This window comes from Bos grunniens, chromosome 13 (genome assembly GCF_055505025.1).
Source record: "Bos grunniens cultivar Pamir isolate PY7600 chromosome 13, Bosgru_T2T1.0, whole genome shotgun sequence".
In the NCBI taxonomy this organism is placed as follows: Eukaryota; Metazoa; Chordata; class Mammalia; order Artiodactyla; family Bovidae; genus Bos; species Bos grunniens.
In genome coordinates this window covers 58,060,974-58,079,293 of record NC_141177.1, presented here as the reverse complement: position 1 = coordinate 58,079,293, position 18,320 = coordinate 58,060,974, and the positions used below count along the sequence as shown (strand labels likewise).

The 18,320-nt window shown below is 38.2% G+C and overlaps 1 protein-coding gene across 48 annotated transcripts in view; it reads right to left on the bottom strand.

The window, feature by feature from the left end:
* The window catches only part of ARHGAP21 (Rho GTPase activating protein 21), a 130,253-nt gene that overhangs the window by 10,020 nt on the left and 101,913 nt on the right, over positions 1-18,320 (bottom strand). For 26 of the 48 annotated variants that reach the window (XM_086334426.1, XM_086334412.1, XM_086334458.1 and 23 more), the window contains 12 exons: positions 12,399-12,557; positions 12,159-12,261; positions 10,528-10,564; positions 7,637-7,762; positions 6,244-6,528; positions 3,865-3,929; positions 3,648-3,787; positions 2,670-2,812; positions 1,763-1,918; positions 1,540-1,618; positions 324-397; positions 157-246 (listed from right to left, as the gene is read on the bottom strand). In XM_086334426.1, the coding sequence (XP_086190552.1) occupies positions 157-246; positions 324-397; positions 1,540-1,618; positions 1,763-1,918; positions 2,670-2,812; positions 3,648-3,787; positions 3,865-3,929; positions 6,244-6,528; positions 7,637-7,762; positions 10,528-10,564; positions 12,159-12,261; positions 12,399-12,557 (1,457 nt within the window). The remainder of the gene's footprint in view (positions 1-156; positions 247-323; positions 398-1,539; positions 1,619-1,762; positions 1,919-2,669; positions 2,813-3,647; positions 3,788-3,864; positions 3,930-6,243; positions 6,529-7,636; positions 7,763-10,527; positions 10,565-12,158; positions 12,262-12,398; positions 12,558-18,320) is intronic. The other 22 variants (XM_086334431.1, XM_086334417.1, XM_086334459.1 and 19 more) reach the window with 3 other exon arrangements.

Genomic DNA, 18,320 nt, shown 5'->3' with positions numbered 1-18,320 from the left:
GAGTGATCTTTAGAGGGACTTGATCAGCAATGTGATGTACTTTAGAGCTTTTGTTTAATTATAACCTATTTTTGATTATTTGGCCTGAAGCAGGGGAGCATGTCTTTTCAACTGAAGCCACTGAAAGCATATCTCTTCAATAAAGAGTTTACATACCTTATTTTTTTCTGAATTTTCTGCTACTGTCTTCAGATGAGCCGAAAGAAACTTGAGTGTTTCATAATGATGTTCGGGCAAATCATGAATCTGAAACATATTATTTGCATGATGGATTTAAATGCTAAACTTTTGTTGTACCTCCAAAAATACAAAATAATACCTACTAGTCTTTTTAATGTTTTCAGACGATCTAGAGGATCTTCCTTACGATTGGCTTCAATAAAGTCAGCGTATTTATCTGACAACAGTAAGAACAAAAAAAACAAATTCATCTTAAATTGTTCAAGTGTAATCAAGTTTCCCTTTAAGATTCAATTTCAAACTATGATTAAAAAGAAAAACAAAATAGTGAAGACCACAAATAGCCTTTGAAATGTTGTCTTTGAAACTGCTATAGTTTTTAATATCTCCTAAGCCAACACAAGGAGAAGGCAATGGCAACCCACTCCAGTACTCTTGCCTGGAAAATCCCATGGATGGAGGAGCCTGGTAGGCTGCAGTCCACGGGGTCGCTAGGAGTCAGACACGACTGAGAGACTTCACTTTCCCTTTTCACTTTCATGCACTGGAGAAGGAAATGGCAACCCACTCCAGTATTCTTGCCTGGAAAATCCCAGGGACGGGGGAGCCAGGTGGGCTGCCGTATATGGGGTCGCACAGAGTCGGACACGACTGAAGCGACTTAGCAGCAGCATCGGCAAGCCGACCCAAGAGACCCAAGAGACATAGTTTTGATCCCTAGTTTGGGGAAATCCCCTGGAGAAGGAAATGGCAACCCACTTCAGTATTCTTGACCGGAAAATCCCTTGGACAGAGAAGCCTGGCGGGCTATAGTCCATGAGGTTGCAGAGTCAGACACAACTGAGTGACTGAGCACACACGCACACACAAGCCTTATCAAATAAAGGAAATTCCCTAAAATGTGAGTTTGCTGAGGGTACATCCGTCTGTCCACTTTTTCTCTCTTCACTGCAACACCTGCCACAGGGTCTTATCTCAGTCAAATAGTAGGCTTGGCTGAAAAAATGTTTTTCTACTAATTGTATCTTAAAATGTCTGAAGGCTTTTCACTGAGAACAGTAATAAAGGTATTTTCAACTTGGCTGTAAACATGAATGAACAGAATAACATATATTTTTACTGAACTGTAACAATTTTTTAATAAACTCTACTTTTCACTGAAATGTATCAGGAGGGAAAAACAATCCAGATCACAAAAATAACACAAGATTATGCTTTGTATACTAATAAGAACTAAACAAAACCTCCTGTTCCCTTTGATAAAACTATTTTCTCCCAGTTTAATTGAATATGCTGTGGGTTCCCAACTATGTATGGTTCAACTGTTTCATCTGGTGTCTTTGGTGGAGGTAAACTCACCATTCGTGAAGAGAGGTTCTGGGAGTTTTCTGAAGAAGGATTTTAATAAACTGCTGATCACATTCAAATCTCGCCATTTCTGGTTATGCAAGATAAAAATACAGTACTTTTGTAGTCAATACCACCAAAGGGGAGAAAAAAAAAACAAAACCAACAACACAGACCAGTAATTCAAACAGAAATACCCAAATTAAAAAAAAAAAAAAAAAAGACACAAACTTACATCATCTTGTATATCAATATCAGCCATTCCCTTGTTGAGCTCCTCCTGCATACTGGAGATGGCTGCATTGTTTCCAGGGACTCTGTAAATACCTGTATATTCGAGACCTCTTTCTTCAACTAATTTACAACATATGTCAACTATTAATGGAATATACTGCAAAACAAGAAATAAACATTTATTTAACACCATATGAATGTTTATCTTCAGTTAATAGATGTATATCATAGCTAAAAGACCCTTTCCATCAAAAAGGAAACAGTATATGAATTGCTGTTATTTGATACAGAGAAAATGAATATAGACATTGCAGAATTGCAAAGAGATAAAACCAACAGGAGATATTTGAGTCAGTGGGGAAAGAATGAGTAAGTCAAGACAGAAAGGAGAATCCATAGTAATAAAAGTCTAAGGAGGAAATAAGAGCAAATAAGAGAATGTGGAAACAGTTCAGTTGAATAAAAGAAGGGTAGAGGGGAAGAAGGAGGTTAGAATAACATTCATCCACTCGTGATATGAATCTTAACATGTGCATTGTACACACACACACACACACACACACACTTACATCTATAACACTTTCTCAATCAAGTCCTTGTTCCCATGCTTCTTTAAACACACATGACTTGAAAATGAATTCTTATCAAGCATTTTGAATACATTCCTACTGGTTGAATAATTATTCCATTTCAGAGTCAATACATGAGCAAAAAACGTTACAAAAATTACTCAACACACTCATACAGGTCAAAAACACTTAAGAGAAACTAAGGTCTGTTAAGACAAGGAAAATATTCAACAGACGGACAGACACGCCCTGTGACCTGCAGGGCTGTGTACTCAGGTCCTAATACGACTATGGCTGAATTAATGACTTGAGGAAGGCTGGTTGGCCGGTGTCTCCTACCCGGTTTGTATGAGCTGGTGGGCAGTCGTCCAGTCTGACCCCGAATGTTCCCGTAGCAGTAGGCTTTTTCTCAAATGTCTTTCTCATAATACTTGGAATGCCTTTTCTCCACGTGCCTTTGTCTTTTGGAGGACTGGTATCATCTTTTGATTGTTTTTCAAAAGAAAATGACATAAGAAGAGAAAATGGCAACGAGAGTATCTAAATCATGACTTTAAAGATTCTTAATCAAGATTTATATAAGTCAGAGTCCTGTTCTATAAAGAATACAAACTTTATTTATCAAACATATTCTATTCTATTTTCTTCCAAATATAACACTCCTTTCAACCTTCCAGATAATCTATTAATAGTTGGAATCATGTATGCTTCTTCACCTTTTGACTATCTGCACCATGATTTTCTTTAAAACAGTCAAGAAAACAATCAATGTGACATCTTTATAGTGAGACTTTAGCAAAAGGAAATATATTGGTTCTATTTCAAAATGATAGTGCCTGGATCTTCATTATTAATCAAACTGGTAGTTTTTGATGTGTTATATATGTGTTGGATTTTCCCTCTCTTGGTCTTTATTGTATTAACAAGAACTGATGTCTTAGACTCCCATCTTAAGAAAGGCCCCACTAGCCTAGACCAGGGACCAGTGATCTCTGGGTTAGTTCACCCTGAGCTGAGGTCCACAGAAAAATATGAAAATGTCTTTGCAATCCCAATTTTGTTTCATTAAAAAATATTTTAAACTGATACTTCAACTATATTTAGTTGATTTACTACAATCCCTGTTTTATTTTACTTTCTATTTATTTATTTTTTTGGCTGCAGCATGGGGCATGTGGGATCTTAGTTCCCCAACCAGGGATCAAACCCACACCCCCTACAGTGGAAGCTCAGAGTCCTAACCACTGGACTGCTAAAGAAGTCCCTATGGTCCCAATTTTAAATCCTACATGTATCTAGGAACACTGGTGTCGGTACCTTTACTAAGAAGCTTCCTTTCTGACTCCTCCTTGGGAGAGTGTGGACTCTGAGTCCGAGGCTCTGCTTTAGCACCAAGTAGGGTCTGCCGGATGCTGAGACTCTGGCGAGGGGTCTTCGGCAATGGCTCTGCTTTGCTGCTGAAAGAAAGGGACATTTGTGAACAAACAAGCATTTTTACATCCTGATGACCTAGGAAGCACGGTGGGATTCTCACCTCATTAGACTGTTGTATTCTTTTATTCTTCGACTAATTAGGTCCCTGTTAGTGACTCCAGTGTCCTACAGAATAAACAGAAGGTAAAATGAGAAAGTCAATTCTAAATTTAAATAGGGATCCTACTTTTTTTTGGTGGCAGGGGGTATGGGTCGGGGGCTCCATACTACTTTGCTCATTCAATACCAACACTATGGAGTGGTTTTAAAACCTCTATTCAAATCACGACCCAACATCACTAAGTGACAAATGCTCCAAGTGCCTCTCCCATTTCCAAGAGCTTTCCGTTTATTTCCTGTATCCCCGCAATACCTAGACAACCAGCAAGTTGCCAGTGTTCACATTTACTGAACTCATCTGTCATTTTTAATAAATGACTGGGAAACAGAGAGCCAGTTTTTTCTCGCTAACCCCAGAAAGATTGTTAGAACAGAAAAGCTCAAAACTGTTTTGTGGTTTTTTTTTTAACCTCAACAATATGCTGTCTGGAAAACTCAGAGTTGACCATAGCATAACGATTTTTTTTCCCTACTGATTCCAGCTCTATATTGACATGTGTCCTCAAATATATTTTTTACTTGTCTCATTTCGATCATAGTGAACATTATAATTTACAAAGAACGCAGGCTTTGTAAATTCTCGGATTCAAATCTATTCTTCTCATCTACCAATTGAAAAAGGATACGGTTAAGACCTAGAATAAGATTGCCTGGGTGTAAGTCCTAGTCCTGACACTTCCAAGCTATGTGACTCTGGGGACACTACTTAACCTCTCTTTGTCAAATAGTTCCCATGTTTGAAACATGGTAATGATTGATAATAGTGGGATATATTCGTATGATTACTATGATTAACCAATGTAAAAATGCTTAAAAGACTGCCTGCCATATGGTATATGCTCAGCGAATTATTACTTTCTGAGCTATAAAACTGGGTGAAAATATCTGTGCCTGAAAAATCAGATGATAGTGATGATGGCTGACATGAAGTGCATGTTCACAACCTACCAGGCACTGGGCTGCATTCTTCGTAAGGGTTACCTCCATCAACCCTTAAAACAGCCCTACGTCTCAAAGATGAAGTCATCTACTGCCCAGTATGACACCTAGCACAGAGCAGGTGCTGATTCAAACAGGAACTCCTGTGAATTGCTACTTAGAGCTGAAATCTAAATCCAAGTTCTGATTTTCCTTCCTTACTGTGACAAAACTCACGGATGTTTTTTTATAGTGGTGGTTGTAGAGAAAGGGTTGTATTGACACAGATCCGGGATTCATTGTTAGCGACAAACAAGAAAGAGTATACACTATCAGAGGGAAAAAAACATAGGCATTTTTCTTATGAACTAAGTTTTCACGATTTAAATTGGATATAATGGAAATGACTACATTTGGGAACATAATTCGCGTAATTTTATGCTTGATGTAGGTGTTCCTGAATACTGTAAGAGGAAAGAACCTTGTGTTTTTCTTTTTTTGTCATAACAACAGGTCACACAAAAGGAGAACAATATCTATGCAAAACTGTGTTGATAGGAAAAAGGCACCCTTGAGTAAAATCTAGACTTAATCATTGCTGAATCTGCTCTGTAGAGTTTATAGTTATGTACATGTGAAAACAGTATCTTCACTACTGGAATTTCTGCTGTAAAAATATCTTGATGGCTGTGAGTCAGAAACTCCTTATTAAAAAGAAAAATTGGCTTATCACATGATTTCTGATAATGCAAGTTTTCTTAGAATCCAATTATTGTATTACTATAGGCTATATTATACTCTTGCCTGCACCATTTCATTAAAAAAAAAAAAAAACCACACTATCATATCTCTTTGAATTTACACAGTGATTTGAGAAGCATTTTCAGTGTAACTTAAGCCCCACAACAATCCTGGTCTTAAGATAAAGAAATGGAGTATTTAGTCATTAAGGTAATGACTAGGACTAGGAACCTAGATCTCTCATCAGTTCACTGTTTGACAAAGTCTGCAGAATATCTGAATTATCTATTTCTCTAGCTCAGTAATGATGATTTTCCAGTAAGTGAAAATAATATAAAATATTAATATGTACACTGAATTCTTCTTCTTGTTGTTTTTTTTTTTTTTTTTTGTGGGGGGTGGGGGTAGGGAATGCAGCTTGAGGGTCCTGACCTCAGTTCCCTGACTAGGGATCAAACCCATGCCCACGGCAATGGAAGCACAGAGTTCTAACCACTGGACCACCAGGGAATTCCCTGAGTTTTCCTTCTGGTCACCTATTTTTAAGTGAAAATAGCATACTATAATTTTTTTTAAAGTGATGTATCAGATTCTTTCAGTCTTCTTTTAAAAAACCATCGTGAAGGTTGTTGGTTTTATCCATGTCATTTTGGACAATCACCTCCTCGTTTAAATTGCTGCTCTCCTGGATGGTTTTGATCCAGGCTAACATGTCATCCCTGTCTTCAGCCTGAAACAGGCACTCGCAGTCAGACGTGGTGAGTCGAAAGACATTCTTCCTCTTGGTCTCGCTGTAAGAGATGTCTATTAAGCAGGCGTTAACACTGATGGGCTGCTCCTCCTCAGACGGAGTCGTCTGTTCTCGTTTATCTTTATACAGATACAGCGAATGGCCCCGAAGTACAACATACATCTGCTTCCATGGCCGAATACTTCCCCCAACGCGCTGCAGAACATGAGACAAATCAGACAGATCAGCACTCGGCTAAATCTTAGTGCAGAACAGACATGCCGAGCAGCGCTGTTAACATACGGAAATGTTAACCCAAGGTGGCAGGTGCCTGCTTCACGTCAACGTGTATTTGTTAGGGGAGGAAAGACAAAATTTGTGCAGTGTAAACCAAGTTGGGCACTGCATTCCTATCACAATCAAGGGTAGTGAAACCTCAACTTTAATTGGGTCCAGAAAATAAAATAAACAAAGTTAATTAGGATAAAGCGAGTGTAGCAAAATATATAAAAAATGATAAGGAAATAGAAAATAAGGAAAAAGACCAGTCAGAAAAATCTTTTGAGTGAAAGCAAGGCTTAGATCATGCAAATGACAAACACTGCATAAGGTGACTCCAAAATGATATGTACAAGTGATGAATTTAGTTAACAAAATTGATCGATTTTATATGGTCAAGTAACAACATCCAAGGTGGGTTTTCTAAAGAAAAGAAAAGAAAACTTTGATATTCTTTTGACGGTATTATAGTTTTCTTATAAATTAACTGCTCAAATATTGTAGGAAATTTTCCGGTAAAGTTTTTATTATATTATTATTTGCTTCATGAAGCATATATTGATACTGTGATATTCATTTAAATACCTCTTGTGTTTATCAAATAAATGGAACGATAAAGCTATTTTAAAGGAAACTTAACAGAGTAAACTGAAAGACGCTGAATAAAAGTTTTTAAATATTAATATGGAGAATTGCCACTCCCTAAAGGACTACCTGTGATAATCCATGGGTAATAAATTTTTTAATAAGAGAAGCAGAGTTCCTTCTTAAATACATTGATGTCACTTTAATGTTGCCAAAAGATAACATAGTCTATATGTAATTGATATAAAGAATGAAAAAGGCATTAAATTTTAAAAGATATTAAATTAAATCACTGATCAGTATTTTTTAAAATAATTTTTCCTGTATGTCAACAGATACTTATAAATGTTTTCGACTCTTCTTATTATGTATATGTTGCCATTTTCCATATACAGACTGATTGCTTTGTTTTTCAGGGCCTGCATTTCACAAGCTCACGGTAGCTGAGAAAACGTACTACCTTGCCCTTATCAGTGACGAGTGGCCTGAAATGAAGCCACCCTTCCTTGGCAGCATCGCTGAAAACCTCTGAGGAAGAGTCTTTCCTGGATCCGGAATCTTCTGATGACTTTTGACTGTCTAAGATCTATAGAAAAGGTCACAGAAAACACAGCAAAATATCAGCCTTTTCCTTTGGAAATACTTGTATGTTGAAATTACTTTGCTGAAAGTCTTCTACTAAATCTTCCAAATGAAAGGCTACTTTTGAAAACCCCTAAATTTATCAATTACATAAGAAAAAATTTTTTTATTTGTTTTTTAAGATGAGCATCATTTTTTAAAGTCACCTGAAGAAATTTTTTTTAACCATTAAAAAACAACAGAAAGAGTACAATTTTCCTGTTCTTAAGAGCTCACAGTTTTAGTGAGGAAAGACAAAGAAGAATAAAAAATAAAAAAACAAAAGAATGATCAGATTGTGATTAGTGCCATTTGGAGAATGAAACAGTGAGATGCGATAAAAGGAACAACCAAGGAGTGGCTATAAATTGGTGCTGCTGAAGCAAGTCTTCTCTGCAGAAAGAACACGTAAGATGAAATTTGGAGAAAACATTTTTAAAAGGGGTAACCATGAAAGGTCAGGGGAAAGAGAAAATTTAGGGAGAATGCATAGCTAATGAATATACATTCATCATTATCATCTTTTCTTTTTCTGTTTTATTTTTTTGGCCGTGCCAGGCAGTGTGCGGGATCTTAGTTCCCCAACTGAGGATGGAATCCAAGTCCCTGTGTTGGCAGGCAATCTTAACTACCGCACTGTCAGGGAAGTCCTTCACTGTTATCATTTTAAATGTTCACTCTTCCATGGGAGTAAGAGAAACTGCTAATTATGGATTGTTCAGGGTCCTCCAAGCTGTGGCAGGAAGTGCTGTGGGGGGAGACCATGACGTGACGCATCAGGGGAGTTATACCATCTGATCACACAGCTGGAAGGTCGCACTGCTTGCTACCTGGAGTGTGGATTTGAAAGAACAACTATGAAAGGGCAACCTATGGGAATCCAGGCGAGGGATGACACGAGCTGGGACTACAGGAGCAAAAATGAAGACGGAGAGGAATGGAAAGGTTCAGGGTACGTCCTGGAGGTGGAGTGGACTGGCACGTGAAATGGAAAAGAAAAAGCAGGCTAATTACTGTATTTGACACGTGAACAACTAGGTGACCTGAAGCAGATTTTGAGAGATGGGAAAGCTGGGGGATACATGTCTGGGGGAGTCATCTAAGTCTACTTGGGTGTGTAAACCTTGAGCTGCTCATTACACATCCCATTGCAGATGGTGCAGGGCAGGAGCCCACGTGAGCCGAAGTTTGGGGAAGAGGTCAAGCCTAGCGATATATACTTGGGGAGATGTCTGGGGCAGGTCGTTGAGAAAATGAGGGTAGATGGAGAGGCCAGAGGAGTCAGAACCAGCTCTAGACCTTCCAACATTTTATATACTAGACAAGAGGCAGAAATGGAGACCAGCAGAAGAAAGTGTTTCAGGAGGTGAGAAATCACACTGGATACTCCTGAAAAGTCAAATGTGTTAAAAACCCAAGCAACTAGGGACTTCCTGGTGGTTCAGTGGTCAAGAATCTGCCTTCCAATGCAGGGAATGTGGGTATGATCCCTGGTCCGGAAACTAAGATCCCACATGCTGCGGGGCAACTGAGCTTGTGTGCTCTAGACCCCACGCTCTACAACAAAGACCCCAGGTGCTGTGAGAAGACCCAACGCAGCAAAAAAAAAAAAAAAAAAAAGAACCCACACAAAAAGCCCTAACAACTAGTCTTTTATTGGTAACCTCGGCCTGAACAGTGCCATCCTGATATGTGTGGGTTGAGAAAGACATGACATGGGGGAGTGGAAACCACGGACAATTTTTTCCCAAGGAATTTTGCTGTGGAAGAGTAAAATAGGAGCAGTAAATAGGGGAGAGGGGTTGCGGATTCCAGGAAGGTTTTTCTTTTAAATACAGGAAATAGTAGAACATGCCTTTACATGCTGGTGACTGAACCACTGGAAAGAGAGATTCTGCAGAAGAGAGAAGGGTCCTGAGAAAGGGAAAAGTGATGGGATCCAAAGAAGAAATGTGGGTGTTTGTGTTTAATAGGATAATGTTCCAAGTAAAAAGATATTTATTGGCACTTCCCTGGTGGTCCAGTGGTTAAGAATCTGCCATGCAATGCAGGGGACGTGAGTCCAACCCCTGGTTGGGAACTAAGATCCCACATGCCATAGGGCAACTAAGCCCATGTGCCACAACCTCATAGTCTGTGAGCTACAATGAAAGACTCCACACGATGCAGTGATGATCCTGAGTGCTACAACTGAGACCCGAAGCAGCCAGATAAATAACAATAAATTAAAAAAAATAGGAATAGGTATTTATTAAGATAAGGGTAAGGAAGGCAGAAAGTGTGAGTATAAGTAAAGACCCTAATGTTTTTGAAGAAGGCAAAATAACAAAATTCCTGTCTAACAACTTTTAGGCAAAGGTATGAGGGGAGGGTAGATAAGAGTAGATGGGGTGGATTGCACTGAGGGGGTGGTGGCTGAGTGAAGTAATGTTGAGGACAGAAAAATAAACATCCTGCTGGACAGTCAGAGTTCTGTCCATAAACTTTTATCAATAAAATAAGAAAATCAGCACAATGCATGTGAAGTATTATATAGTTGATGAATACGTTTATAAATCACAACTTAGAAGGCAATTTTCCAAATGCACTTGAAGCTTACAGAATAAAGGGTTATGACACTTAAATATAAGATACCCAATGATAAACAATTCTCTATGAAGAGCTAAAGTAAATTAAAGTTAATAGAAACATTTATCATTTGCTTGTATTTTAAAAATATTGACTACCTACCTTGATTCCCTTCAGGCTAGATACATGTTTAAAAGACCTGTTGGAAAAGAAATCTATCAATATTTGTAATAAGTTCATAAAAATAACTTAAAGATGTAAAAGTAATTTGACTATTACAACTGCTCTTTCATTAATAAGATGACCTTTCATTTTTACCATGTTAAGTGTTCAGGGTTCAATGCAAGTAAGGAAAAAGAGCCAATTTTCTAAATACTTAAACTTTCGATTCAGTGACAGAGCTTTCTTAAACTGTAAGTTAAAACCATCTCTGTATAAAAGGTGAGATTTTTGTTTTCTTGGGTTTTTTAGATCAAAGAAAAAGCTACTCAAATTAAGCATTGGGTTTTATGTTATTAGTTGCCCATAGCTATAATGCTCTACTAAGGATTTCCACACTGTCAATAGTGAGCAGTCCATGGCTACCATCAGTGGCCAGAGAGACCAGCACGTGCACACTCATCCAGCTTGTGGACATGGTGGCAGCAAGCGCATTATCAGGGCTGGTCACGGCCACCACTCTTCCCTCCGACCCTATTCTGGATGTTTCAGTACAGAGAACAACTCTGAAAGCCACTAAAAAAGCTTAGAGCTTCGGAGGACAGGCTCACACTGATTATTCAAAACAGGTTAAGTTCACGGGACAAAGCTGTTTTGTGTGGTAATTCAAAATTCATTTAAGGAGCACAGGATTTTAATGTGTGACTGAAGATGGCATGGTCCTTTCCTCTCAGTCCCACCATCTTTGCAGGAAGCAGAGTGTAGCTGGGATAAGGTAAAGCTGACTGTGAAACGAGGCTGTTACCGATATCTTTGTGTAAGGGAGAGTAAAGGCGAAGATGGCTTATACATCCCATTCTGCATCGTAAGAATAATCCCTGCCAGTCACTGACACTGCCCTGGCCACACCTCACACACTCCCTAAGGCAGCTAGTCTAGGAAGAGCAAATTGGACAGCAACTGGCAATAAATTTAGAGTAAAAAATATACACACCCTTTGATATAACAATCCCTTTTCTAACTGTACTCACACACATATATGCTAAATGAACTATGTATAAATATAGTCTACGAAGGATTATTTGCTGTGGCATAAGATTTGACCATCGAAATGTCTACTAATAGAATACAGAATACCAATTAAATATATTACAGTGTAACTCCTCAGTGGAAAATTAAACAATTATGAAAAAGAATGAGCCAGGAATACACACACTGAAAGCTCTCCAAGATCTGTGTGTAGAGCACGTATCATTTGTTTATAAAAATAATTAGAATACACACATGAATGTATATAAGCATATGCAAATGTGTAAGATTTTACCCAAGGAATAGCTCTGGAATTACATAAAAGATGGCATAGCTCTGTCTGAGAATAGGTCTGTGTGACTAGAGGTCTAAAGCAGGAATAATTTTATGTGTATTTTTGTATCATAAAATACAATTGTATTACTGATTTTTAAACACTTTTAAAAAAAATTCAATTGAATGTATTATCACGTAACATCTTTTATTTTTTATTTGCATTTCTAATGTTGAAGTTAGAAAATACATCAGTAAATTCAGTATTTATATGTCAAGGGCATACTGAGCACCCACTAATAGGCATTTAAAACAACACGCTTGAGACTTACAGTTTTGCATCTTCTCTGTAATCATCCAGGCCCTCATCATATGATTTGGATCGCTCTGTCTTTGAGCTGGGCTGGGCATCCAGGCTGGGAGGTCCAACAGATTCTGCAAGTAAAACCCAACATTCAGATATGTGCAAGGACTTTCCAGATTCTTTTTTCACAGCGAGAAGATCACCACAGTACCCTAAGTGGAAAACTGAGAACGTGAGACAATTCACATAACTACTCAATGAAACATACCCTGGTCATGGGAGAGCTGACGTCGGATTAATGGAGCTGAAGTTGTGAGGCTGGGAGGGACCGTTGCTATGGAGGGTACCTGGGAGGTGGAGGCAGAGATGACCGCAGAGGCGGGGATGTGAGAAATGTCGTGATCGATGCTAGGGCTGGTAGGTTCATCTATAAGATAAAATGAAAATAAATATTGGGATGTTAAATGGCATCATCATTAATGATAACAATGACAGAACTAATCATTGGTACCCAGTGTTAAAAGAACCAGAGATCTGAACACGACCACAGCAATAACAGTGAATGAAAGAGTCATCTGGTAGAAGTCTACTCACACAGTTTCTACTTTATTAATTCCAAAGAATTCCAAGAATATGATCTAAGAAATCAAATGAGTTGCTTTTACCCAAAATTAAATTGTTTGCTTCTACCAAACGATTAAGAGAATTCCCTGATGTCTCAGATGGTAAAGAATCTGCCTGCAATGCAGGAGGCCTGGGTTCTATCTCTGGGTCAGGAAGAGCCCCTGGAGAAAGAAATGGCAACCCACTCCACTATTCTTGCCTGGAAAATTCCATGGACTGAGGCTACAGTCCATGGAGTCGCAAAGAGTCGGACACGACTAACACTTTTCACCAAACAATTAATACTTTCACCAAACTGATCAAGATACCAAAGATCACAGGTATTCAAAACCTAAACTATAAAAGCAGCATGTTTGTGTGTATGAGAGGCATGTGTGTATGAAAGATGACCCAGCTTGCCAGCTGACGAATGCTGGAAACACTAATTTCAAGGAATCTAACATTTACCTTAAAATAATTTAATATATATTAGGCACCAATTTCACAAATTTAGGATGATTAATTTTAGCACAAAGAATAAGCCAGCTGTTAGGAATGGGGAAGACTGAGCTGTGGGTCAAAGGATTTAGATCCTGTTTTGCTGGACTTTGTGAAAGCTACTTAATTCCTCTGGATATTAAATTCATTCCCTATAAAGAAATTGGGCTAGGATTATCAGAAGGGTCATTTATAGCTCAAGAGGACTACAACAATAAATCCACAATAGGGGTAAAATTATCTATTTAATTTATGTAAGAACATAAAATACTTAGGAGCTTTCATAAGCCAGAGATTTCTTAGGGGGCTTCTGAGGTTTGAATTTATTTTAAAAACTGACAGATCTGACTGAGAGTGCAGTTATTATTGGATCTACTTTCAATATTAAAGGAACTAGCTGAAAACCCAGAAAATCTGATTGAGGGAAACGATTCTATAATTTTTATAAGTACAAAGTTTAAAAAAATTTTTATTTCCCTAAGTAAATAAGCATAGTATTCTACAAGGTATGCTATAGATCAGTCTGAAATATTTCAGGATAAAAGCCAACACTACTACCAAAAGGAAGATAAGTGAACATCTAAAATTATTCTGTGGTGAGCAGTTTTGTTACACTTGAAACACATAAATTTATCTAGTAAGAAGATGCCAACTCAAACTTGGGAAATCTGAGCTAAAAAGAGTGAATATTAAATTCAAAATTATTGTTTAGTCACCCAGGCCCATGCCTTTTGGGTAAATTTCAGATAACTAAGTTCTCCTGAACTGGAGAAGAAAACGGCAAACCACTTCAGTATTCTTGCCTTGAGAATCCCATTAACAGTATGAAAAGGCAAAAAGATATGACACTGAAAGATGAACCCCCCAGGCCAGTAGGTGCCCAATATGCTACTGGAGATCAGCAGAGAATAACTCCAGAAAGAATGAAGAGACGGAGCCAAAGCAAAAACAACGCCCAGCTGTGGATGACTGGTGATGGAAGTAAAGTTCGATGCTGTAAAGAACAATGTTGTGATCCAGCTCCATCCTACAAGCTCTAAGATTTCTGAATTGGTTTTAAATGCCAGTGTCAACAAGGCTGTGTCAACCAAATTCAATTTTTAGGCTAACCCTAATTTGGTACACACGTACTGGACAACTCTGGGGTGAGAGGAACAAGAGAAAACATTTAAAATATGGCAAAAATGAGGGGAGTACGAATTTTAGATGAAATTGAAGTGGGTAATACAACTGGCTTTTTTATATTAATAGTTATGAGTAGTAGTATGATGACCTAGAGGGGTGGCGTGAGGGGGTGGGAGGGAGGCTCAGAACGGAGGGAGGGAATATATGTATACATATAGCTGATTCATGTCGATGTACAGCAGGAACTAAGAAAACATTTTGAAGCAATTATCCTCCAATTAAAAATAGAAAAAAAAAATTAAGATTGGAGAATATACCTTAATACTTGCTACTAAAGAACAAACTACTTAGGAACTCATTATTCATTTTGTATTTTGTGTTTACTTGTGACAGGTGTTGAAATTTATTTTCAGGACATACTTTGAAGCTTTACAGGGCATGTGTGTATAGTGAAAGTGAAAGTCGCTCAGTGGTGTCCAACTCTTTGCAACCCCATAGACTATACATCCCATGGAATTCTCCAGACCAGAATACTGGAGTTGGTAGCCTTTCCCTTCTCCAGGGCATCTTCCCAACCCAGGGGATGAACCCAGGTCTCCCACATTGCAGGTGGATTCTTTACCAGCTGAGCCACAAGGGTGTGAGTAGGTATAAACAAAATACTGCTAATGACTGATCTTCCTAATTTAAAAACAAAGTGGTTTATTTTCTTCATTTTTCTAAGTCTTGTGACCCCAGAGGACTATTAGATGTTAAATGTATAACAAAATGCTGGAAATTTTTCTTTCTGCAAGATGTTTCATTATCTGTGTATTACACAGATAACAAAATAAATGAGTTGGCTCCATTCTCTGATATTTTGGGAAATAAAGCCAAAGCACCTATTTATTTGCATTGGTTATAATGCTTTCAAGTAACAAAAACAATTATTAAAATCACAGACTATTAAGACTCTGGAGTGTGACGCTACAAAAGCAAGCCTTAATTCTTTTTTTTCCTTCTAATTTAATGTTTCATAAAAAGTACAAAGCATAGTCCAACATTCTCCAAAGTATGTTTTATGGTACACTAAACTGAAATGTTCTAAATAAAAGAAAGGATTCATGGTCAAATACTTCTGAGACAAATTGTACTATATTCTGCCTGCTGCTGCTGCTGCTGCTAAGTCGCTTCAGTCGTGTCCAACTCTGTGCGACCCCATAGACGGCAGCCCACCAGGCTCCCCCGTCCCCGGGATTCTCCAGGCAAGAACACTGGAGTGGGTTGCCATTTCCTTCCCCAGTGCATGAAAGTGAAAAGTCAAAGTGAAGTCGCTCAATCGTGTCCAACTCTTAGCAACCCCATGGATTGCAGCCTATCAGGCTCCTCTGTCCATGGGATTTTCCAAGCAAGAGTACTGGAGTGGGGTGCCATTGCCTTCTCCATATCCTGCCTAGAAAACTCATAAGATATAAGGAGTATATTCATGATCCTGAGAGGTCTATGATAGACAAACTTAATTTTTAAAACTCAGCATTTCTCAATTTATTTGATCACTAATCTTCGCACCCCCTCCCCCCACCTTTATCAAATGGAATTAGTGTTCCCAGAAAATACTTTGAGAAACATTGCAAATGGTCTCTTTTACTCCATTTCAATGCTGGTGTCTATCCTAGTAAGACATGCATTTTAAAAAATAGCTAGATTGGAAAGACAAACACCGGGCCTTCCCCGGCAGTCCAGTGGTTAAGACTCTGCCTTCCAGTGCAGAGGGAGTGGGTTTGATCCTTGGTTGGGGAACTAAGGTCCCATATGCCATGGGATGTGGCTAAAAATTAAAAAGAAAAAAAAAAAAGACCTATTGGTCAGATAAAACTCTGAAGCTCAACAATATAAAAGGGTTTCAATATTAAATTTTGGTACTTAAGAACGCTTACTTCCATGTAAAAATCCAGTTTACATCCGAAACAGTGAAATCAATTCTGTGTTCATATCTCAGTTCTTTATTCTACCCTTTTCCATGGGTGCCGATCAAATGACATACAAGAGTAATCATATGCAGTACATTTAGGTTCTGGGAGGCATATAAGAAATAAATGGATTATAAAGTCATTTCTCGGAGAAGGCAATGGCACCCCACTCCAGTACTCTTGCCTGGAAAATCCCATGGCCGAGGAGCCTGGTAGGCTGCAGTCCATGGGGTCGCTAAGAGTCGGATAGGACTGAGCGACTTTACTTTCACTTTTCACTTTCACGCATTGGAGAAGGAAATGGCAACCCACTCCAGTAATTCTTGCCTGGAGAATCCCAGGGATGGGGGAGCCTGGTGGGCTGCCATCTGTGGGGTCACACAGAGTTGGACACGACTGAAGCAACCTAGCAGCAGCAGCAGCAAAGTCATTTCTGTATTATGGGACTTTTAAGTCATGATTCATAAAACAAAAGATGTCATTCACTGGGAACTATAAAAGAGATTGAAATAAGTACTTGAAGTAGAATTTGATTCAGAAATAGTGAGCATTTTTATTTTATAATGAACAAATGGTCTCTTTTAATCATTTTTCTAAATCTTTATATGCATGTACAATTAAATAGATTTTTGTTTTATATTTTAGCCAAAGTTCTCTTTGATAACATAACTGACCTTTTGGTTTATTCCTATACCTAGAAGTAACTAGGAAGAAATATTAACAGATGTAACTAGCAAACTTTTTATTATTATAATTGGATTATATTATTCTTATTAAGTAGGAACAAATATAATGCTATTATTCTGGTCTCACAGGCCTGTGAAATACAGCAGGGTTTTTTTTGTTGTTTAAAAAAAAATCATAAAACAATCATTTTTATACTGTTTCATCTACAAGAAAATTCTGCTATTTGGGGGGGGTTGGTCTTAAGGTTACAGATATAAACATGAGCACAATTTAGGCTGAGATTCCCTACAATGTTTACAACTTGAATATGTCATATATATTTTTAAAATGTGAGTTATATGGAATTTTTTTTAAAAAGTTGATTCTGATAGTGTCACATGACAGTCCAACAGCGCAAGAGCTTTAAAAAATTTCTCTAGAAAAGAAGAATTCTGAAATAGCACTCAAAGAGAACCACATTATATTACAAAAATCATGGCAAACTCTTCCTGAACCTACCCACTGAAGAAGAGTATGACCTTGGCCTCAAAGCAAGGCTTGCATCACAGACCTCCAGAGGATGCTCTTCACAATGCATTCTGTACAAATGATGCCCTCTGGAGTTATGCCCTGAGATGAGGCTGAATCAGCAAAGTCTCTATTGCTTATTAACTGTGTGGCTTTGGGCAAGTTATTTATTGCTTATTAACTGTGTGACTTTGGGCAAGTTATTTAACCTCTCCATAGCTTAAGTTTCTCATTTATTACATGAGGATAATACTAATGGACATACACGATAATCTTGTTAGCAGATGGTATCTTAGACATGATAAAAGTTTGTTTTGTTTTGCTATACATTTAAACTATCATCTCAAAATTATCATTCATCTGGTATTTCAACAAATATTTATTGAGTCCCTTCTCTACACCAGGCAGTGGTTCCAGACATTAAGGACAAAGATGTGAATAAAAAGATCTAAAATCCTGGCTCTCACAAAGTTTAGGCTTTAGACCTGCAGAGAAAGATGTAATAAAAGAAAAAGTACAATGTCAATTGGAAACAAGTGGTATAAAGATAAATACAGTAACTTAAGGACATAGAGTATGTCAGGTTCTGTGTGTATTTCAGATAGGCTGGTCTGGAAAGGCTGCTTTGATAAGGTAATGTCTGAGCAGAGGCCCAAATGTACCGAGAGAGAGACAGTCTTGTGAATATCTCTGGAATGCATTCCAGGGCTGGGAACTGGTGCCAGGGCCCCGAAGCAGGGTGTGCTTGGTGTGTTCCAGGGCTGCTAGGTGGCTGGCATGTATGAAGATGGGATGAGCAGAAAATGGGAGGCAGGGGCAGC